The sequence below is a fragment of the Bactrocera oleae genome, chromosome 5 (genome assembly GCF_042242935.1).
Source record: "Bactrocera oleae isolate idBacOlea1 chromosome 5, idBacOlea1, whole genome shotgun sequence".
NCBI classification, from domain to species: Eukaryota; Metazoa; Arthropoda; class Insecta; order Diptera; family Tephritidae; genus Bactrocera; species Bactrocera oleae.
In genome coordinates this window covers 6,090,907-6,116,081 of record NC_091539.1, presented here as the reverse complement: position 1 = coordinate 6,116,081, position 25,175 = coordinate 6,090,907, and the positions used below count along the sequence as shown (strand labels likewise).

The 25,175-nt window shown below is 28.8% G+C and overlaps 2 protein-coding genes across 6 annotated transcripts; both read right to left on the bottom strand.

Annotated features, from left to right (window-relative positions):
• Positions 1 to 1,133: 1,133 nt before the first annotated feature.
• On the bottom strand, positions 1,134 to 13,695 carry LOC106615077 (uncharacterized). 5 transcript variants are annotated; one of them, XM_036377021.2, is made up of 3 exons: positions 13,441 to 13,695; positions 7,552 to 7,931; positions 1,134 to 1,797 (listed from the first exon to the last, which is right to left on the bottom strand). In XM_036377021.2, the coding sequence occupies exons 1-3, from the start codon at positions 13,495 to 13,497 to the stop codon at positions 1,281 to 1,283; spliced, it is 954 nt and encodes a 317-aa protein (XP_036232914.2). In that variant the 5' UTR covers positions 13,498 to 13,695; the 3' UTR covers positions 1,134 to 1,280. The 5 variants fall into 5 exon arrangements, with proteins under 5 accessions (XP_036232914.2, XP_036232913.2, XP_014086584.3 ...); XM_036377020.2 differs by having other exon boundaries at positions 1,134 to 1,806; positions 13,441 to 13,664; XM_014231109.3 differs by lacking the exon at positions 13,441 to 13,695 and adding an exon at positions 13,184 to 13,426 and having other exon boundaries at positions 1,134 to 1,806.
• Positions 13,696 to 14,279: 584 nt separating this feature from the next.
• LOC106615050 (kelch-like protein 5) lies at positions 14,280 to 20,715 on the bottom strand. The gene is given in 8 exon segments (XM_070110737.1): positions 14,280 to 14,561; positions 14,628 to 14,711; positions 15,154 to 15,361; positions 15,844 to 16,151; positions 16,224 to 16,598; positions 16,678 to 17,038; positions 17,109 to 17,279; positions 20,656 to 20,715. Coding segments are annotated over 7 exon segments (1,695 nt in total). The 5' UTR covers positions 17,261 to 17,279; positions 20,656 to 20,715; the 3' UTR covers positions 14,280 to 14,354.
• Between the last annotated feature and the right edge of the window lie 4,460 nt (positions 20,716 to 25,175).

Here is a 25,175-nt window from a genome sequence, read left to right as displayed (position 1 = left end):
GCTGAGAAACTATAAAGAAGAAATTTTGTGAAGAAAGTTTTGTAGTTTAAATATGTGTATATTTAGTTGTAAAAATCTGAGGTAGCAAGGAAAATCGCTAAGCTGGATTGCAGTTCTTGAAGGCAGTTATCCGTAGCCAAGCGGGGAAATACATTCAAGTGTTGACGAAAAACTTATTTTAAACAAAACTCTTATACTCTGTACTCTATTTACATGCTGCAATAGTATAAAAATGTTCCGAATGAATTCAATAGTCATTGTTCGCGGAAATCGTGAATGAATTACAATCAAATTTGTATCTGATTAACTTATATAATAGGTTATAAACTCAATTAGTTTTATAGCTACAATATATTTTACTTTCCGTCAGCGAAAATTATATTAAAATCATCTACAAATGAGATATATCTGATGTAAACTCAATTATTCATCATTCATGTGCAAAACGTCAACCAGAGTATCAGAATTGATTAAAATAAGGATATGAGGTTTGGACCAAGGTCTAAACCAATACATTCATATTCAACGCTAAATCGCATAATTTTTAAGAAAGCTTGTCCCCTTAAATTTCTTAAAAATATCAGCTATTTTCACTAATCTAAAAAAAAGTTAAAGATAGGTGGTAAGTCGGAAATCACTATAGAGAGTATATTGAGGGCAGAAAAGGTCTGAGCTGATTACAGTAGCTTTTGACATTACTCAAATATACTTGAGAACATATTTTCTAGCAATTTCATAAATATATAACTCACACGTTGACCGAAATATTCGGCATAAAGTTTTTTCACTATTTGTAGTATATGGTAGTTGGGGTGATTCGTCGACCAACATCACATATTTTTGGCATAAAGCTATAGTATATAGTTGGCGTGGCGTGGTACTCTGTAGCAACATGTTAAAAGCGTCTAAAAATAATACGTGTATTGTAGATATGCTAAAGATACGCACTTGTCGCTTTACTATTTGTCAACTCATTTTTTCTATCCTTTTCACGAAGTTAAAAATTTTGTATGTGCTGTCATACTGTATAGTTTTTAAAATATCGTATTCTTTAAGTCGCAAATAAAAACTTTACTATGAAGAGATTTTAGATATAGGTATGTATATGTAATATGTATAAATAATAAAGACGGTTGTAATGTTGTTTGTTAAAATGTATTTAATATATAATAATATGAATAACTCAGTAATGACTACAAATTCAGATATACAACAACTGAAGAAATACGAAATAAATTCCGCCTAAAGGTAGACTACGCGCGCATAGCATAACCTATTGCCTACTTTTGGGCATACGTTTTTGCAATTGGATACGCTAAAGTATGTGTAGCAACAAATTTATGGAATTGCTTTTGTTGTTGTCGCTTATGTTGTTGTTGCATACGCAACATCACCCAACTGGGTATATACGAATCCAATAATGAAATATGTTGACGTTTGGCGAAAATATCTGGAAATTGATTGATCTTATTTGGGTTGGTATCCACACTTCTCAGCCGTGCATTGTAGGTTGGTGATTGCGTTGTAGTTGTGCTGGTGATGCTGATAAAGGACGGTGGATAGGGTAGTTGGTTGGTATAACCTAGTCGAGTGTCCTTTTCAGATTGTCGTTTCGGCGCATGAAGTAGCTGATTCGAATGACTTTTATGTTTATTAGCTGCGTGTGCAGTGCTCGCTGCGACTCCCAATTGGTACTGAAGTAACGGGTCTCTGGCATATAAAATTTCTGAAGCCAAGGGTGGAAGTGACGCTTGACTGATTACCGGTTGAGGCAGTTGATAGATGCTTGTTGGTAAACTATATTGGCTAGAAGATGTAGTAAAAAAAAATTAAAAAGTCTTTTGGTAAATTGAAAAAAATAAAAGGGAGAAAATAAAGCTTAGCGGAAGCTCTATCAGAATTAACTCTTAAATAAAAATATATCTAGGTTGTGTAAAATTTAATGTTGCGGCTATAAATACTTTCGGCACGACTAACAACAGCTCTTTTGGAGCGTTATTTAAGCCACACATCTCTTTGGATTTAAGGTATACGCTAAAACTAAAATTAATTGAAAATAAAATATATTATTTCATTATTAAAAATTTATGTATATTATTTGTCGAGCACTAGCTTCTTAAAAATTACATATCTTTAAATTATATAACTCGATGCATACATGTTGTCTATCCTTCCATTATCCAAATGTGTTATATGAACTTTATATATAACCCACATGAGAAGTGCAAATGAGTTAATGTTCGTATAAAATACTGCTTTTAAATCGACGTCGCCTAAGTTTGTATACAAGCAGTATGCTGGATTAAGCAAAATATGATTATTACAAAGTAAGTTTCTCTAAAATCTGAACTTCGAAGCCTTCGTGCAGATAAAACAGTTAAAAAAGCGGTAAATTATATATATTATCCTATCTCTACGAATATGAATGGAAATATTCTGAATAATAAAAAATTGTTAAACCAAATTAATTAAAATAAAACAAATGTATCTTATAATATAAAAAAATTAACAAAAAAAATGTGTTTAATATTTTTTTCAAAAAGCAAAAATTATGAAAAATTTATTTAAAAAAAATAAATGATTCAACACAAAATCGAATTTAATAGACTGATACAAATCAAAAGAAAAACATAATAATTAAAAAAAAATAATTATTAATTTACTTTAGTTTTTTAATTATTAATTACTTTTAATGAATTTTAATTCATAAAATTACTTAATGTTAAATAGTAATTAAAATAATTTTTGAAATAGATTTAAATAATTTTTTAATTAAGTCAATAATTAAATGTTTTTAATATTTTAGTAAAAAATGCATAAATAAAATAAATTCCAATTTAATAGTTTGATAAAAATTAAATAGAAAAAAAATTAAAATAATTCATTAATAATTGTAATGGTTTTTTAATTAAATTTGAATAATTATTTAATTAAATTATTAATAAATTTTATAAATTTTCCTCAACAAAAAATTTTAAAATTTAAAATTCAAAAATTTTAAAACTTTACAAAATAGTTACATTTATAAGTAAACTAAAAAGCTTTTATATTTTATGAAGTAATTAAACATAAATTCGAATTTAATAGTTTGATAAATATCAGAAAGAAAAAAAATTTAAAGAATTAAATTTAATTAATTACTGTATTACTTAATTAATTTACTGTAATTTTTTAAATTATTATTTAAAATTAAAAAAAAAATTATTAAATGTTAATAAGTTATAATTAATTAATTTACCTAATTTTAAAAAATAATTAAAAATTATGAATAATGAATGAAATACAAGTAGATATATTTGTAGCTACAGAATTTTTATTTTATATAATATCTTTTCTTTTGCAAAATGTTCACCTTATTTTTCAATAATAAAATAATATTATTGAAATGTTATAAAAAATTTTAAAACCTTACATTTAAAATAATATATATGTATAAGTAGTATATGGATACATACATGTATTATTTTTGTTTTTATAAAGTTGCACTTATTTTGTTGAGTTGTTTTTTAAATAACCGCTCATATCAATAGCAAAATATTATTAGCTTATTATCAAGCAATAAACAGTAATAGTTGTTATGAACTTTCTAGATAAATTTCTCTTAATTTGTAGAAATGTCAATAATTTATTAAATAATAATAATAAAAATTTATTTTTTTTAATTTCCAAATTTAATAAAAAAAAATTATACATTCTTTTAATTTTTTTGTTTTTTTTTTTAAGTTGTGCTTGTTTTGTGGAATTTTTTTTAACTTACTAAACCTTTTAATAGCGAAATATTATTGTTCCAATATTAATTAATAATTATTTAAATATTGTTGTCATTTTTTTTTTAATAAAAATTAAAATAGAGAAATATATGCATATACTAAATTATAACTTTCATTTTAATTTTAAAAATTTTTTTCTGTGGTAAATATTATTATTATTTTTATTTTTTACTTGTAAATTTTTATTTTATTTTTTTTTTTTGGAAATTTAAATTAATTATTTTTTTTTTAATTTTTTTGAATTATTTTTTTTAGCTAATCGAACATTTCAATTTCAAAATTTAATTTTTTTCATTATAATAATAAATAATTTTTATCAACTTCCCAAATAAAAATTTTAATTTAAGTTTTTTTTTTACAAATTTTTAAATTATATTAAATTGCTTTTGTAAGATTTATGGAACTATTTTTAACTAACCAAACATTTTAATTTAAAACTTTATTATTGAGTAATAATTATTAATATATTTTAAATTCTATTTATGAACACTGTGCGCTCTCCAACTGTTCAACATTGTAAATCACTTAATCTGTTTATTGCGATTTTCCTACTCGGAGCGCCTTTCATCATTTCTACTTTTTTTTACTAAAAAAAAGCACAGTCTTATTACACATTTTTTGTGCGCTTAAATAATTTTTCTTCTTTATAATGCTTTTATTATTAATGCCGCCCGCCGCGTGCTGCTAATAAGTGGCTAACCGAAATATTTTGTAACGGTATGTTGGCATTTTTATTCGCATTACGGCTGCTGTATGTGCATGACTAACAATCACTCCATCACTCAGTCAGCCAGTCAGTCATTTGGTTGTTTGAACGCGTACCACATGCAGTGACACAGCGCATTTGAATGCATTCGAAACAATTATAACTTTAAGAACAACAACATTCATTACAAATATGTATTACTAACAATACAATTATCTAATATAACAGGCACTAGCACACTGCGCTGTTAGACTGAATGAAATAAATATATATATGTGTGTGTGTCTAAATGCGCCTCTTGACTCGGCGCGCATGCGTTGTAACGCATCAGCTGACAGCTGGCCAGCGGTGTCGTCAATGCATTGACAAATGCCAATTGCGGCAATTATTACGCTTCGCTGTCAATAGTAGAAATATTGAAATGCTTGCGCATGCGCGTGCAAAGTGCAATTTCTACGAAAAAAAATTTTATATTTTAATTTAATTTTTGAATAAAACCAAAAATTTTTCTTTTAATTTCAGCGCTTATCAAAACTGCGATATTTTCACGACTTTAAAAAAATTTAAATTTTTAATATTTTATGATATCTACTAATTATCAGAATTATTTTTATACAAATTAATTTTTTATAAATTATATTTCTTATAAAAAATAATTTTTCGGCATTAATGATTTTTTTTTATTTTTAAATTTATAATTAATAATTTTGAGCATTAATAAATTATGTTGTATTAGTATAGTTTAAGTTTATAATTTTTTAAATTAATGAAATTTTTTCTCATAAAAATCACTGTTTTCAAATTTTAATTTAATTTAGTTGAGTTTCGATTTTAGGCAAATTTCTATAACAAATATTAAGTTTTCAACAAAAATTTTAAAATACTTCTTTGTTAATATTTTTGAAATTTTTTAATATCAGGATTTTTGTTAAGTTTTTGAATGGAATTTTATTAAATCGCTTTGTTTTATTAAAATTTTTATTTTAGTTAGTTCAAAAAAGTTTATTAAAAGTTAAGCAAAATATCAATTACAAAACAAAAATTGTAAATAAAATTTTCCAAATGAAACAATATAATAATAATTTTTCAAAAAATATTTACAGAAATTTTTTTTTAACACCAAAATCGCAAATTTTTTAAAATTTAATATATTTGGTTAAACAAATTTAGCTTCCCAATATTTTATTTAAAGTTTCTTTTCTTGAAAAATTTGAAAATTTCGCATAAACCATCTGCAATTAACTCTGTAGGTCACATGGCTTCTAGTGCAAATGTTTATTTGAAGAGAAGTATATGTGTGTGCACGTGTATGGGTAAGTATGTTTCCGTGTCAAACCCAGTTAACAAAGCCTGTTCCCGAACTGTACAACATTTTTCAACATTTTGTTTTTGCTGTTGATAGCCTTTGCTTCGAAAAAGGAAGCAAATGTGTTAAAAATTACCTGTAAAACCTGCAATGCCAACAAGGAAGCGACAGCAGATGAACACAGTTATTTGCATAAAATATGTGTACACACACACATGCATATACATATATAGCTTAATACATATCTGTAGGAAAATATTTTGCTATTGAAATTTTCGGTGTTTTTGTACAATAGCTGGATATTGGTCAATGACAACTTTTCATTTGTTTTGTTCAAAGCAGTTCGTTGCTTAACTCTTTCGTTTACTGAGCGAAGACGCGAACAACTAACGGTCAGAGTTTGTTGTATGAAAAGCTCATTTTCTGGCTTTTAGCACAGCTCAAATGTGGAATGTAACTATTTCTATGAAAAGCGTTTTATTAGGGGTGTTCGTTTTTTTATTATATTATATATCAAAAATTTAATTATAAATAATGTTATAAAACATCAAGTAAAACTGTTTAAAAATTTTATTATATGACAAATATAATAAATAATGAAACTATATAAAATTGAAAAATCAAAAAAAGAAGTATTTAATTTTTTTAACACAATATTGGTAAATTTTTTTTTAATATACACTTGTTAACCTCTTTTTAATAAAATTTGTATAAAATATATAAATATGTTACTGGAGACATAACACAAACAAAAAATTAAAAAAATTTTTAAGCTAGGCATAAATCGAAAGTTCTTCACTCAAATAATATCAACAATGTGTTTTTTCCAAAAATATTTTAAATCAATTTATTTCAATCAAACTTGATCATATTTTTTAACTAAAAAATTTTATGAAATTGTTTTTAACTAATATTTTTTTCTTTGAAAAAATAATATATTTTTCGACTAAAAATAGCAAAGCTTTTTGTATTTAAAATTGGTTTTAACGCCTTTTTAGTTAAAAATTGTTTTCATGGTTAGTAATAAAAAATAATAAATTTATAATATATATAACAAAGTACATAACAAACTGAACTTTGAAAAATCTAATAAAAGTAATTAATTAATTAAATAAAGTAAATATTTACACTACTTAATTATAATTATTTTTACAATGAAAAATTAATTTTTTTTTTTTAAATCATTTGATAAAAATTTATGAATTTAAGTTTAATTAATTTGGTTTTTAATAAATTGAATTTAAATAATTATATATAAATTTAATTTAAATAATTCTTTTAAATAATTAAATTTATTATTTCCAAAAAATATTGTTTAAGAATTATTACATTACATTTTTAAACCAAAAAAAAAAACTAAAATTAACCAATAATGTATTTTCTTTAATCTCAAAAGGTTAAAAAAATGTAAAAAAAATTAAATATCTAAAATCTAATTATTTAAAGAAATGTTTTTAATTTTTGTTGCTAAAAAATCTAAATTCAATTTAGTTTAAAGTTCTTTTTATAAAAAAAAAATAATATAATGAAATAATAAACCTAAATTAAATTTCTTGAAAAAATAATAATAATGAAACAATAAAAATAAAATAATCTTAAACATTTTTCTCTGATTTTTATGAAATTTGGGTTAGTAATTTCTTTAATAAAAAAATCATATATAAAAAAAAAAAAATTAAATAATTTTGTTTTTGCAACAAAAAAATTTTTATATAGGTATATGTCTATCTATCTGTATAGATATATGTAATAAATATGTATGTACTTACTACATATATTTCTGCTTTGCCACGTGGTAGATATCATCAATATCTTGCTGCTGTGTTTGTTGGTCATCATGCAGCTGCTTATCAACGGCATATAACGGTCGCTCATAGTCTGCGTTTCTATAATTTTGGGTATACGGCTCGATGCCATTGAAATTTGTTGGTTGATATTTTTGTTGTTGTTGCACTTTAAGCAATCTGACGGGCTCTTCGCGCTGTGCATAAAGTGTGTTTGACATAGACGGTGACTTGTATTGATAAGCGTGGTCCAGCGTTTTCAAACGCTGCCGCTCTGGTGTAGCGCTGTAAGCGGTTTGCCAGAGCAAAATGAGAGAGAAATGTAACACGACTTGCATAATATGAGAGTAAGCTGTTGCTGGAGCCTATAAAATTAGAATGAGATCACAAAAAATTTCAAAAATTAAAAAAAAAAACACTACGCTAAAAGAGTATGAAGAGAGACTGAGATTTGGTTCCGTCCAAATGTAGCTCTGCCTTATTTTTAATAAAGCCGTAAATTCACTTACTACAAATATTTAAGGGTCATCAGCAATTGTTTTTGCGGCATTCAACAAAGTGTGTACAAGAGCTTAATTATGTGCGGTGAAAGATAAAAAAAAAAAAAAAATAACAAGCAGAAAATTAGGTTGTGGAGAATGCACAATAAAACCAAAATTACATAAAAACACTTGAACCAAATTTTGACAATGTCATATTTTTATATATGTATGTATGTATGTGCATACATATTCATGGAAAATGAAAGTTAAAGTACCAAATTTCAAAAAAAAAATATACAGATATTAAAAATACTTGAAAAACAAAACAAAAAAAAAATAAAAAAAACTAAATTAATTAAATTGAAAAAAAATTAAATGAAAAGAAAAGAAAAAACTATTTAAATAAATTTTAATTAATAACCAATAATTAAAAATTCAAAAAATAATTTAAATTGAAAAAAATAATAATAATTTAATAAATTTTTTATTAAAATTTTTTTGTTGTTCTTTAATAATAAATTTTTAAAAATTAAATTTGGAAATAAAAATAACAAAATTTAAATATCTTCCTAAAAAAAAATTGTTTTTCTAAATTTTCCTCAACTTAAATTTTGGCTATAGTTCTTTTTTTGCAAATTAAAATTGGTTCAGAATTCAGACATACAAATAGATGTGGGCTCTTCATTCTCACCAAAAATGTTCAAAACTAACCTGCAACGGTTTACAATTAAAGAAAGGGGCACATGTTTGAAGTGAATGGAAATAGCAGCAGTCAAAAAACTACAATAAAAGCAGTAACTTTTTTAAATACAAAACTTGATTGGCCACTTGCTGGTACATTTCAGCCGCTTTAGGAGTACGTTGACGTACTTAAAATACGCTCGAGAGCTTTAGCTATAGCTATAAACAAACATACAAACACACACGTCCATATAGAGTCATCTAATTATTTAAGGCATTGAAATTTTTAAATTAAATTTTCTTGGGTTTCAGCTTTGAGATTAGTCAAAAATTTGAACGAGTATTCGAAATGAAATTAAGAAGAATATACATAAATTTCTGATATTTTAAATTTTACGATTTTTTCAAAATAGTATTATCTAAATCTTACACGAAATGTTAATTTTCCCTAAAAAAGTTTTCAAACGGTATAAAGCTGAAATATATTTTTTTTCAATACACAAAAACATAATTTTGTAATTTATCGAGTTAAAATGAAAATTTAATAATATGTACTATTTTAGTTAAAAAACCTGATTTTTTCGAATTTGTTTTTGTTAAAAACTATCTTTTTCTGTATACAAAACGCAAATAAATACATATTTGCATACAAAAAGTTTTTTTGTAAATAATTTTGAATATTTTTTTATTTGTTTAAGAAAATTTAGGTGTTAATAGTATTTTTGGTTAAAATTTTTTTTTTTTTTTTAAATATTTGTTTTTTTTTTTTGGTTAAAAGAATAGTTTTTTGTTAAATTTTTTTTTTTTTTGTAAAACAAATGACTTCCATTCAATGCACAAAAATATATATATTTTCATATAAACAATTTTTTAACTAAAAGAAATATTTATAGAAATTTTTTACCACTAATTTTTGCAAAACATTTTATTTAGCAGAAGAGAAAAAACGTTTGAAGTCCAAATAAATCTTAAAAGTAAGTGAAAGCACGTTATAAATTTTAATATTTTAATATTGCAATTTTTTAAAATATTTTAAATTTTTTTTTTAATTGTCAAAAAAGTTAATCAAAAAGAGGCTAGTTAAAAAAACGCCTATAAACAACAATTTGGTTTTTTCGATATAGCATTTTTTTTTTAATTTCAAAAACAAAAGTCATCCATATATCAAAAAATAGAACAAATTAAAAAAAAATTAAATTAAAATATTAGTGTTGGTATTTTTTGTGTCTGTTATGAATTTTTCTAGTTTAGAACTCATTTAACTATCCAATAACCGTTTGTAGTTCGGATCTATGTATCGCTTGACTTATTTTTTATATAAACAGATATTTTTTATCGCATGATATTTTTCACTGGCTTTTGCGCTCTGTCATTAATTTGAATAACGTTTGAATGCATTCAATTAATTTTTCAGCAAAGGATTGCCTTACTTCTTGTTTTAAGTTTTTAATATCACATGATCTTTTATCACACACTGCACTTACATAGGCTACATCGTGATTTATTTCCAGTACTTCTTACGACTTTCACTGTTTCTTTTTCAATGTTTTTATATTTTTATTTTTATGTCTCTAATGTTATCTTTTCTCACATTATGTCCATCCGCGCGATTAGTTGTGACCAATACCATATCTTCTATACAACAACGTTTTCTAAATTTTTCCTGTTAGCTTCCTGTTATGATGTGATCTTTTATCACATGATCATGTGATCCCACCATATGATCCGTTGTCTGACTTTTTCTATCGCTATTTTATTGTTTTCACATAACTTTTCTACATTTAATTCTTTTGTTTGTATGCTTCATTTATCAAGTGTGCTATCATATCTGATTGTGCATCGTGAGATGCTTCATCATATAACATGTTTTTATTGAAAATTTTATTGCTTGCTTTATCTAAATCATATGTATCAATATTTTGATTTTATATCTGACTATACATTATTTGATGTTTCATCATGTGATTTTTTCTTCATGTGATATATTTTTAATTGCTTTTGGTTTGTTTGATTCAACTATCAATCCTTTGTGATTTCATATCTGATTATACATCATGTGATGTCTCGTCATATGATTTTTCCTTCCTATGATATTTTTTATTCAACTAATTATTTATTCTGTGTTCTAAAATTATTCATACTAATGTCAGAAAAAACATATTTTTACGCTAATCACATCATCACTAATAAGCATAATAATTTCGTGTGATGTGAAAAACCTGCTCAGTGACCATCTCGCACCAATATAGTTTAAGCTTTGTTTTTCCCAAATCTTTTACAACAAAAAATAGACTTTTCGCAAAACATGTAACGAGATTGCCTGCAAATTATGGAATCTACGCGAATCGCTTGCCATTGATCAACTGCATTTTTCGAATACAGAAAGTCCAAAATCTAAAAGTTTTGCGAATTTTTCTACAAAATTTGACTGCGTTTTGTCTTTTTTCTGAAATAAAGCCCAAATGTGATTTTAACAAGTCAAGCTCAGTGATAACTCGTATTGACATATTTATGTATATGTATGTATGTGTGTTTATGTTAGTGCAGCTGTTACCATTAATGCACTGAATACATTTGGCCAGTCACCAACGAAACTCATAAAGATCACGTGGTCAACTCGGAGTAAAAATAATAAATAAAAAAAATTGTTAAGTGTTTCGTATACATATACATATGTATATACGTATATGTGCGTGTGTGCTTAAGGCAAAGCGCATCTGATGGCGTGCAAATGGAATTGATGGCAGTCTCTTGCGATTGGGCAGAAAATTACTAGTTATTGTTGTTGTTATTCTAACAATTACTATCCGCAATGTACATTCACTTTTTGTGACAGAAGAAGCTTAAAAGCAAGCTATGTGTGCACATACATACGGTAAAATAAACATGTTTAGCAGACAAGTGTCAAAGCCATGAAATAAAAAGAAAATATGTACAAACAAATGTAAAGTTAATAAAAATTCAAAAAATTAAAAATACGAAACTTTTTAAATTAAAAAATATTTAAAAAAGGAATAAAAATTAAAGATAATAATAAAAAAATATTAATAAAAAATAAGAAAAATAATAATAAAATATTAATAATAATTATAATATAATAATAATAATTATAATAATAATAAAAAAATTTAATAAAATAAGTTGTTGGTTTAAAAATATAAAAAAATGAGAAATTTTTAAATAACAAAAATTAAAATAAAACTAAGAAATGTAAAAAAGTAAATAAAATTTACTAAACTTAAATAAAATTTCCAAAACTTAAAAAGGTAGAATTTAAAAATTAAAAATAAAACTTTCGAAAATTGAATTAAAAACAATGACACAAATATAATAAAGTAATGGACAAAAAATCAAAAAAAAAGGAGTTGTTTAAACATAATAAGAATTAAAAAATTGTAATTTAAAAATTAAATGTTTAGATTTGTATTTTTTTTTTATTTAAATGCAAAAATGGTTAATTAAAAATGCAAACATGAAATTAATGAAACTGAAAAACTAAGCCAATTTCTCAATGAAAATAATAACGCTTCATTTTCTTGTGTAAACTTCCACTTTTTAATTCTTATAATAAGTTTTATAAAAAAATAATAAAAAAAGAAGTAATATAAAATAACTAAAAAAAATAATAAAAAAAAACAACTAACAATAAAATAATAAACAAAAAGCTGAATAAAAATTAATAATTTGTTTAAACAAATAAAAAAAATTTAAAAATCATATTTTTGCACAAAATTATTTTTAATATTCGGTAAAATTTTTTGATAATTTTTTTGTAAAAAAAAACCCTTTTTTTAAATGTTTTGGTGGTTTTTTAAAAAATTGTGTAAAACAAAAATGCAAAAATTAAGTGAATTTCTTATTAAAAATAAATTTCTTTTATGAAATTCCATTTCCTAATTCTAATTTGTTTTATTAATGCCTTATAAATTCGTTAAATAAAATAAACAAGTTTTAATTTTCAATTCAATAATTCAATTTCTTTGAGTAATGCTAATTTTTATGAGTGTACCAATTTAGTGATTCTATCCGATTCTTTAATTATTACAGTTTTACTTTACCCTATGTGAATAAAATTCTTTTTAAATATTTTCAATATTAAGGTTTATTACAATTATTCAATATCAACAAAGAGTTAAGTAATAAAAAAAAGTTTCACAAATTTTTAATTTAATTTTTTTGTTAACTAAAATTAATTTTTTGTTTAAAAAATAGTTTGTATAACAAAATAACTGCAGTTCTGTTTAAATTTAATTTAGAAAATTTATGATATGAACTTCATTTTCATTAAATTGTCTTTTTTTAATCATCCTAATTTTTTTTTTAATTTTTCGGGTCCCAACGAATTTTTACTAAAACTGTCTCAACGTGGCATATTTTAAGAACCATGTTCATATTTTTAATTTAATTATTCTCCGTTAGATTTTATTATTTTGAATTTTATACAATTTTGGCACCTTCATAATTATTGTTTTTGGATTTGAACCGCTTTCAGAACTTTGCGGGATAACAATACATACACAACCATATATGTATGTATATATATTAGTATTAACTCAATTAAATTTTATTTATCGTTTCTCTCTCTTTTCAAACACCGTTTTACTGTATTACTTTTGCACTACTTTTTAGTTTGCCAAATACAGAGTATAATTATTGCGTTAAGCCGCGCAGACGCTTCTTAAATCTCTGAGCTTCAAAGACAGCAACTTACCATTTTATACAAGCATTTTTGTCGTGGTGATTGCTTGTAGATTTTGTCCACAATCATATGCCGTTCTCACTATGTGATGGATTAGTAAAACTAACACATACAAACTACAGTGGTGAGTTAAAAATTATACAATTCATACAAGGACTGAATTTTGATTGATCAGTTTGGAGATTTCACCGTTGCCTTGGGTAATAATTCATGCAGACTTCAGCGAAGATATCTCGTCATATACAAAATTTTTCCATACAAGGACTAGATTTTGGTCGTTCAGTTTGTATGAAGCAATATTTTCGGAGATTGTACCGTATGGCAGTATATGCTATAGTGGTCCGATATCGGCGGTTCCGGAAAATGAACAGCTTCTTAGGGAGACAAGGACGTGTGCAAAATTTCAGAACGATATCTCAAAAACTGAGAGACTAGTTCGCGTATATATAGACAGTTAGACAGACGGACATGGCTAAATCGACTCATCATCGATTACTTGCCATTTTTATTGAATGTTATTTTTTTTAACCTTTCTATGATTATCGTAACTGTGGTTGTAATAAGAGCACTGTTAATTTTGGTGCCCATCACTGTTAGCGATCACACTCTCAAGTGTGCCGTTCTTCTCTTACTCTCTTATAGTATTTTCCTAAAATCAAAGCGCCATTAATAGAAGTTCTATTATAGATCTAATACAAATATATGTACGTATTACCCGTGTATGTATATATTTATACCAATAGTCGTCAAACTTGCGCATTCATTTTAGAATGAGGTACATATTACTGATTCCCAACTTTCAGTTCAAGTGCGTTTAGCACCATCTCTGCTTTCAAAATAATTAGTGAAGATTTTGTTTTTATTATTTCTCATAAGAGAATTTATTTGAAAAGAATTTATTAAATAAAAAAAGGTACAATTTTGAATCATTTCGACGACAGTAAGGATTCTGGCACAACAAAACATTCACGCACGTCTGTTCTGGGACATGAGCATTTTTGTTGCCAACGATTATTTTGCTCGTCATAGACTGATACACATGCCTCCGAAGAACTGCTTGATTGGTTCCAAATAGCCCATAGTTTATTGTCTAGCGATACTAAAGACCTATTGTTACCATCCAAAGAGCAAATCTGCGAAATGTTTTTAAAATTATTTAGTTTTATACCAAGCGATTGGCAAAAATCAACTTAATATACCTGATACCACATGTTTCGCTGATGATCGTAAAGTTCAACACTTTTATTGCCTGCAACATAAATCTGAGCGTTATATGCAGCTACCTGTAATATAAAAAGTAGCAATAAATATTGTATGTAATTTTAATGGGGTAAATCAGTAACTATTTTTAGTTAGACAATTTTTTGATCACTCCTTTTGAAGCGGAGCTACTTTTGCTTCTAGCGAAGGCTTACAAAGGTGAATTCAAGTGGAATCAGTTATTGCAGCGGCAGTATGTAGTTCACAAGAAAATTTGAAAACGCTAGACCAGATATGACTTCGACTTTATTCCACATACTTAAATACATCTGCAGTAAAAAAAAATCCAAGAAGTCGAAAGGCTTTGGGTATAGCATTAGCCTCTGAAACATGGTTTTAGCTCTTACAAATTTCAAAACTTAAGTAAATTTGTTATATGCTCTTCTTTGACTCTTCGCCATTCTTCCAAATTTAGGCATGGTGAACATCCTCCCAATATTAACAATTATTTTGAATCTAACTTACACCAGGTTGCTGGTAATAATTTCTTATATCCGCACAAGAAGTCCAAGTATTCGAATCCGGGTTGTAGCATTTGACGGATTTTGATTTAGTCCTATCTTCATTTACCCCGCCCACTACGTAAATTTCACCATTCAAAGTCACTGCACTGGCGTCGTATCGTCCAACATTCAAACTTTTCACTAACTCCCAACCACCGGATGTCGTATATCTGGAAATAAACAATAAAAAAAAAAAAATGAGTGCAACTATCTAAATTGAAATGTAAAGTATTGTGTTTGTTACGTTAAAGCGCGTCGACGATGAAATTGTCTAATAAAAACTTAGAATTATTCTAAAGTAGTCGCTGGTGATGTCAGAGAGTATACTCTATCTCTCTAAAGCCAGAGGCATTAAAATGTCGAGGTAATATTCTAATGTTTCATTGTCCTCTGCGCACTGCGCATTCTCTGTATCCTGTCGATTTCCCTGAATTTAGTTTCCGAAATTTAGATCTGAGAGGCTAGTGCCCTGTTCTGACCCATAATATAGTATTCAATTCCCTCCTTCTTAAATGTAGAAGCACTTTGTTTTGTCCACAATCCACACTACCCTAAAGCATCTAGTCTAAAGTGCTTTCAACGTTAAGCTTAAAGTTAACCTTTAATTGTCATTGCTCCCAATCGTCATCGTTACAGATTCATATATATATACCTTTCTACGGACGACAGAACATTTTTACCATCAGCACCACCAATCGCGTAGATGTTACCATCTAATTCGACAACGCAGTGCTGATATCTTGCTACCTTCATGTTGGCCAAATGTAGCCATGTTTTATTTGGTATATTTCAGCTGAGGGCGATGTTTAATGAAGCACGACTTTTCCGACCGCCAATAAATAATATATTGTCATCCTTTATAATAGTACTATAATAACTGGAATCGATTTTTAAACACGCATATTCTTGCCACTTATCCTCAGCTTTGTTATATTGCAGCAAGTTTACATTGTTCGACGGCTATTTCAAAATAATAGTGTACGTACATTAAATAAAGCTTTTAAATTTGGAACAAAAGCCGTTTGTGCTTACCCAATCAATGCAAACTGCCAACAATGTTTTCTCCCCACAATTTCCAGCATTGACCCCACGTGGTTCTGTAAATCGGATATTTATCTTTGGCCGTGATGCAGGGTCACTGCTCCATAATGACGCCTTGAAAGCCAGTAGCTCACAACCAGGTAATGGCTGTATGTGTGTCAACAGAAAGTCGGCATCGCATTGCGTAAGCCGCAGACAAGCTATTAAAAGTGGTAGTTGTTCCTGACGCGCGGGAACATCATAACTAAACCAGCGATTTATGGCATCATAGGCATCTTCCTCACGATTTATATTCAATTTGTCCGATTCCAGAATGCATTGTAATTTTTCCACATCAAAATTCAGAAACTCATCGCTTCGACTGATCTAGTATTATCAGAAACAAAATTTCAATTACAAAGTACCGCCATTGTTAGACATTGCGTGTACTTATATTTAGACTCACCTCCATGAAATTCTCTCTTTCATGTTCGTTTATTCTTTTTTTTAAACATTCACATTGCGTTTCGCGCGCTAGCGTATAAGCAGCCTGTAATGTGAATTCATTGATATGCGTCATTAGGTAGTCCACACAACTGGTTATGATATCGTCTAATTGTAAAACGATTGCCGCCTTTAGCATCGCACCGACATTGCTAACGGTAAACAGAGCCTGGCGGCCGGTATAGCAAAAGGCTATAATACGCTCAAAAATATCGCTATCAATATCTGTTATTTCGATTACAGGATTAATGCCCTGATGACCGTTGAAAAGGTTCTCGAAGTAAGGGCTCGCTGCTGCGAGTATCAAACGATGCGCGGGTATACTGTGCAAAAATTATAATTATATTATAAATCGTATTATTTTTTATAAGCTGAAGTCAAAGTAATACTTACACAGCCGTTGGGTTTGAAACTTTAAATGACACATCAATGAGAGACTGTTCGTCGTAGAAGACACATATTTTCTTCATTAATTTCTCGATGGAATAGTTCAGCTCACTCGAATTACTCTCTAGAGCAGGTGTTTGCGCAGAACTTGTGGCCATTATTAGTTATTAAACTTTCCTTTTGTAAAGAAACAAATATTATATAAAGTATTTTAAATAAGTAAATTCATCTTGTGTAGGTATGCGGTTGTTTGAAATGGCAAGACCACTGGAAACGACGAAATATAGTTTCTAGATATCAAAACAAATTTTTCTTAAAATTATCGATATCGGACAATAATTTATCAAATTCATATCCTATAGCTGACTTTTAAGCGAAAAGATCGGTCAATCTGTGAGATATAGTATTGAATTTCAAACCGCAACCGTCATTATAATAATGTGACCTTGTGTTAAAAATGGGTAAAGCGGGTCATTACTTCACTTAGCCACATATAATACTAAAATAAAGATTTTCGAACAAAAAGAAATAAAAGTAAGGAAGGGCTAAGTTCGGATGTAACCGAACATTTTATACTCTCGCAAAGTCAAATGGTATACTCGTTTGAGATTTCTTTGTGGATTGACTGATATTTTCGGTAGAAGGTCAACTATAGGCACTGGGGTCCACATATTTAGTACTTAGGGGTTTGAACAGTTTTGGTTCGATTTAGACAATTTTTGGCCGCAAGGTGGCATACTTTAATTGCATTATTCACGCAAAGTTTTACCCCGATATAATCATTGTTACCTGATTTGCATAGTGGAAAGTGAAAGAATCAGATGGAATTGAAAATGGTGTTACATGGGAAGTAAGCGTGGTTGTAGTCCGATTTCGCCCATTTTCGCACTATGACATAGAAACATGAAAAGAACGTTATGCACAGAATTTGGTTGAAATCGGTTGAGCAGATCTCAAGATATGGGTTTTCACCTAAAAGTGGGCTGTGCCACGCCCACTGACTAATTTTGAACGCGGTTCCTATAGAGCCAATTTATACCATCTCAGAGATAAAATTTAATGTCTCTGGCGTGTTTAGTGCTTGATTTATCGCGCTTTTAGTAGTTTTTAACAGTACCGTTATATGGGGAGTGGGCGGAGTTGCCACCCGATTTCAACTATTTTCACACCGTCAAAGTGCTAAAAACATTTGCTTCTAGTGAATTTTGTTATTATAGCATTAGCGGTATAGGAGATATGCACATTAAACCTATTAGAGGCGGGACCACGCCCACTTTTTAAAAAAAAATTTTAACTGCAGATGCCCCCACCTAATGTGATCCTGTGTACCAAATAACAGTCTTGTATCTTATTGCGGAGCTTAGTTATGGCAAGTTATTTGTTTTTGATTAATGGCGTTTTGTGGGCGTGGCACTGGTCCGATTACGCCCATCTGCAATACCAACCGTCTCACGGTACCAAGAAACATGTCTATAAAGTTTCATAAAGATATCTCAATTTTTACTCAAGTTAGAGCTTGCACGGACGGACAGACGGACGGACGGACAGACAGTCACCCGGATTTCAACTCGTCTCTTCATCCTGATCATTTATATATATATAACCCTATATCTAACTCGATTAGTTTTAGGTGATACAAACAACCGTTAGGTGAACAAAACTATTATACTCTGTAGCAACAGGTTGCGAGAGTATAAAAAACAAAAGCTGGGGAAAGGCGTATGGATTGGTTTAATTGTGTTGGTTATTATTTCATCGTCCCTGTCTTTCTCCCCAACGAAGGAGGCCACAAAAACTAAAATTCTTTATTTTAAATCGTCTTATTTTGATGCGAAGATTACAAATACAAGAGCGGAAAGTCGATTTCTTTAATACTTCAATTTTTTTGGAATTAAAAAAAAATTAGAAACTTAACACACTTTGCATATGTTCTTTCGTAGCTCCTTTCTACACCTAACCCTGGTCGGTCCAAAACTGGGGTGAGCATAATTCATTCGTCTCGAACTTCTTTCTGCCGCGCTCCAAAGAGTAACCAGTGCGGAAAAGAGTTGGGCGATCTCCTCTATTTGTCCATACCATCAGATCGCAGCGCAAAAGAAACCGTAATCGTGCCTGTTACATTACAATTGCAGTATTTCTTTTCACAAGAAAATTCCTGTTTTGTTGAATTTGTAATTACAGCTACGTGATCTGAATTCTGCAGAATATTGTCGCTCAACAACAACTAATTTATTTGTAAGTATTGTGTTATATATACCTTTATATATGTATGTACATTTACATGAAATATTGAAAAAAATATACGTCCCTCTTACGGATTTGTAATCTTCGCGTCAAAATAAGACGATTTAAAAAAAATACATTTTTGAGGCCTCCTTCGTTGGGGGACTTAAACTGTACATTTACCGAAATTTCACTGTCACTTCGAATTCGGGGATTTACCAAATTAAAAAGTGGAAACTAAACACACTGAGCGCTATAATTATTAAGCGCTCCCAAATGCATAGTATGCAACATAGATAAAATAATGCAAAACTCCTCTCTTTGCCTTCTGAGAGAGCTCATGAACTTTCAGTGCTGCCAAGAAAAACCACGAGTTCATGAGCTACTGAACAGATGACAACCAAAACAATGAACTACCACTAAAAATCCCGCAGAAATAAAATGCGAAATCAGTGGGTAATTTGTGATATCAGATTTTTTGGTGACTTTTACGTATATTTCTAATCTTTATGTAAAGAGTTTTAATATAGTTTCGTTTTTAAGAAAGAACGGGTATTTTGTCGCAGAGCATTGGTTTGCTTAGCAGTACCAATTGTCAACGTATATACATATTTTGGTTAGAATTCCCAGCATATGTTATGTAAAATTTGACTTCCGAATAAATTATCAAAAGATATTTGTTTATTGAGTATATAAAAAAGAAATAAGGTTCATGTTTAGGTTGTAAGTGTTTTAAAATAATAGAATATTTTGTTAAATTTAGTTTTAAACGTTAATTTTGAAAAACTTTTGTGATTATAATATCCATGTACATATATTTTGACGTCATATAGGATATCTAGCTTGTTAAACTAATTTTAATTATGTATATTTTTCTCTAAAATGGAAACCGATAAATACCCAAGAAATACATTAAAAAATTCCAAAACGTATTTCTTTCACTAGTGGCAGCATTGTCAAATGTTATAAAAAAATGTAGACTTTGGCAGTACTCTCTCAAATCAAAGAGTTTCAGATCATTTTATCCATGGTGGTGAGTGTTCATTTATATTGCACTCTCATAATATAGGTCTTATCAGTTGAGGTACGGAAGGGAGGAATGTCGGTGACTGTTTGAGCTATAAGCACTCCTAAATGTTGACGCATACTTTGCGTCAGACCGGATGAGGTCTCGGCACAGAATGCATAGTACTTGTATGTTCATAAGAACTGTTCTTTTTTGTTCTACAAATATGCAATAAAGTGTAGAAACAATAATCGAAATGAGTAAAACTTATGCTTTCTGATAATTTAATATTTAAGTTATATATTTTTGTATATACATACTTACCGATATATTATATATAAGTATACTCGTTACAACACAACAAGTTTAATAAAACTGAACTTATTCGCTTTGCTACTCACGCTATACTATGGTATAAGGGAGTAGGGAAAGTCCCATTCACAGTAGTTTCGCCACCTCTGAGGCGTTCGTTCACAATAAAACCAACATGGCGGCCATGGTGAGTTAGGATGGCGAGGTTTTAAAACGGGTTGCGCATAGCAGAAAACGCCTAAATAATTATTTATAAATATTTTAAATATTGGTTATTAATTGATGTTTAATGCTAACAATATATAATATCATACCATGTTGATATAGGTAAATATGCGGCATATTTTTAAGCATTTTAAATAACTTATTAATGGGCAAACTGAAAATTCAATTTAACTATGAGTGGACGGGAAGAAATAACTATTGTAATAAAATTTAATACTATAAGTAATAATAATTTATATAATCAAAAAAGCAAAACTTATCATTGCCATACAAGTGATAATAATTCATTTAAACAATAAAGCAAAATTTATCATTGTGCTTATATCAAGAAACTTTACTAGTGCTCTAATTTAAGTATAGATTTATTTAATCACAAATTTTATTTACGTTTTATATATCAGCAATTAATGGTGGATATATGTACAATAGTTTATTACAACTTTTGACATACAAAATTACCATATTATTATATAGTTCTTAGTTTAGTTTTTAAATATATAGACTTCTAAAATAAATTATTTTTTGAAGTTGCAATATCTTTACAGTATGAAATACGGTAGGCATATCAGGTAGTTGTCTCTGTATTTCAGCATGTAGCCATTATAATATGTACAATATTTTACATATAACTCTTTACATAAATCAATTACCATATTGTTATATAGTTCTAAATTTAGTTTTCAAATATATAGACTCCTAAAATAAATTATTTGTTGAAGTTGCAATATCTTTATAGTATAAAACATTTTATAAGGGTGTAAAATACGGTAGATATATTTATTTTTTAAAAAGTATTATAAAATTAGCTTGCGCAACACTGTTACGCAATGCTCAATAGCAATACTGGCATTTGAATTTATTAACAACTTTTAGTCAAACGCATTAATACACACCTGCTTATTGATAGAAATTCTTGTGTGAGCAGTTTTATCAGGAACAATATGAAATATTTATTATTTTACGAAGATTGTATTGCAAATTTATAAACATTGCTCTAAGTTTCGTTGAATAAGCATTTTCCGCATCCCGTTATTTGACATGGTTGCTTAATTGCACTTACATTTTTCTGTGGTGATTATTTATTAAGGTACCACAGTTAAAAAAAGTCATAAATATATATCGTAATTATTCTGAAATTTGCCAATAATAGCCGCTTTTTTAAGAACATATATTAAAATAAACTTATTTTATTTTGAAAACATATTAAAGTTTTACATATAATCAATATTTTTTGGACAACTTTTTCATACATTAAGAGAAAATAGCAAGATGCAACCATTTTCCGGTTAAAAGTCGGCCATCTTGGATATCAATAGAAACTCAACCCCTAGGCGGACTTGACGTTTCTCCATGGACCCCTCTCAGCTGTGCAGTTGCTTACATCGATCAGCTGATTCATGCTCTACTCCCCCTTTACGATGCTGAAAACGATGAGCGTGTTTCGCCACAATTAACATCAGGGAACTCAAAAATAGTTGAATAGAGCATTTTGAGTGTAAAATGAGTAATGCTCATTACAATGTTAAGAAATGGACGCTGAGTCGGCTTTTACACACAGATTCTTTTGTAACCCAAACCGGTTTATTGTGGGCAAGGGGACGACGAGGAAAGACGAAGGGACCGTGCCACTCGTGTTCCGGTGGCACGCTTTGTGTTCTTGTTCGTAACAGCTCGCTGCTACCCTTTTCAGCATTCCTTTTCACGTTCAAATTCTTTGAATGGTTGCAAGAGCGCTCGGTTTCAAATGAATTCGTTCACAAATTTGAATTCTGTTATCTATTTTTTGTATGTGATATGCAAATATGTATGAATAGAATACATAGAATAATAGAAATATTTTGAAAAATTGTAAATAAGGAGAAAATTAAGATATAGATTATGGAGTAAAGCAATTATGAATTTTTAATACTTAAAGATTAGGAAATTCCTGTTATAAATTTGGCCTTGAATATATTAGTAGCGAATATTCAATACATTCTGGTGGATTAGGGAATTCCCGTCTTAAGTATTTCTTTGAAACTATTAAGCGGGTAGGTATTATACATATTGTTCTACCATATTCATGGCAATTCATTGCAAGCAAAATGTGTGACCATCATCTCAACATACAAATGAAATATGCAGCACGCTCTAAGTGTTGCGCAGTCGAACCGCACAAATATTTACGAAAATTTTGTGAAAAGGAATGCAAAAAAACTAGACTCGAGTTGCTGGACTCTTTTTGACTGGGTGAATGCACAGAGCGACACCAAAAGAGAATTTGCCGAAAACGAGGGTCAAAAGAATCTGTGTAAAAGCCGACTTACAGATTGGTTTATTTACCAGAGAACGTATATCAATATATCAATATACGTTCTCTGCTTTCTCTATAATATACGTTCTCTGAAATCCGAAACAAAAACTAAACTAACAGCTGTTCAGTCAACCATTCACAATAGAAACTTTTGTAAACTCATGGCTAAATTATTTGCAATGGACAATTTTCTACATAATTACTTGACTTTTGATTTAGCCGACTATTTTGAAGCGTACTTAGGTGGATATTAGTAGAAATAGAATGTAGTGAAAGATTTTCCACTTATGTAGATTTTATTTGGTTTTCGTTTCAAGCTAAGTATAAATCCATTGTAAATATTTTATACCGATTGCAGATTTATGAGGATTTCTATTGCAGTACATGTAAAAGATCAGCGTGACGAGCTGAGTCGATTTAGCTTAGTCTGTTTTTCTGACTGTCCGAATATACGTAAACTAGTCTTCCAGTTTTAGAGATATCGGTCTAAAATTGTACACACGTTCTCGCTGATCGCCGATATCGATACCTCTATACCACTATAGCATATTGATGCCGTATAAACTTTCCGATCCAAATCCAGTTCTTTCATGGAAAACTTTTCTTTATTGGACAAGATATCTTTTCGAAATAAGGCATAGATTATTGTCCAAGGTAATGTTAACATTTCCGAACTTATCAATCAGATCGAACCACTGTAGCTGTCATACAAACTGACCTATACAATTTTTCAAAACTTATATACTTACATATGTATGTATGTCTGGTAAAAAGAAATCCATTATTTTTTCAATAGATGGCTTATAATATGTATCTCACGTTGTATAAGTGCGACCGGCTTACGATATGTGGCGCTAGAAAGACAAGATTTAGTGCTAAAAAAGCTTCTCAGACAGTTCACCAGCTTTAGCTAATAGGAGAAGAATTGTGCTCCACCAATACAATAGCAACTGCGGGAGGGTTGGGAGATTCTTATGTATCCACCTTGGTCTGGGCCTGGCACCAAGTAATTACTGCGTACTACTGTATGTGGTGAGTGATTTTGCTTATGAGAAATTCGCCTCAAGAGAAGCTCAATAGTGGCGAAGGTTTTATGAGTGTAGCATTATGAAATTACCTTTAAAATGGCAACAAGTTATCGTACAAAAATCATAGGATCATTTCATTTATGTTAAACAAAACCTTCAATTTACTTCAAAAATAATGTAAATCTTTTTACTAGACTTAATATTCAGTTTGTTTTTAACAAAACAGCAGACTTTGAGTATGTCCTTTTAGGCTGTCAGAACTGGAATTTGAAACGATGTACCCAATACTTTTGAAAGCAGCAATAACAGTCTACTTTTAACATAGTTTTCTTCGAACATTTCATTATAATACACATATCCTTGATTATTTTATGGATTGGCAAATTTTTATAGTAAAAAGTTAGTATCAACCTTTGAAAATATGTTGGGGAACTCCAAGACAATAAACAACTTATGACTTCCATATCTCCATATCTTAGATATTAACAACATGGAGTAAAAAAGCTCTTAGTCAAAGCATTTTTCCATCGATAGAACTTCTGAAAGTGCTAAATTTTAGGTGCGATATTTTTTTTCCAAGTTACTACCAGCTTCTCTAATATAGTAGGGTCTTCTTATTTGGAGAAAACCGAATCTAAAGAGCCTCATCGTGCGTCTCACTCTTACTCAACACTAAGTACCCAAGTTTATCCAGATACAAAACCTTGATATACGGTAGCTTATTTGAATGACCGTGCTCGGTGTGTCTGAGTTTAAGTTGTGTCCTTTCGTCGTTTTGAGGCGTTGGATGTCATCAATACAAGCGCTATAAATATAATATACTTGTAATATGTGTCAGCTGACAGTTCTGCTTCACAGCTATCAAACAAATAATCGTCTTATAACGCAGAAAGCTCGAAAACTAAACCACACTGTATTCAGAAGCGCCGTTATATAAAGATTAAAAAATCATTTCAAAACCGTATATTTTTTATTACTAACCATCA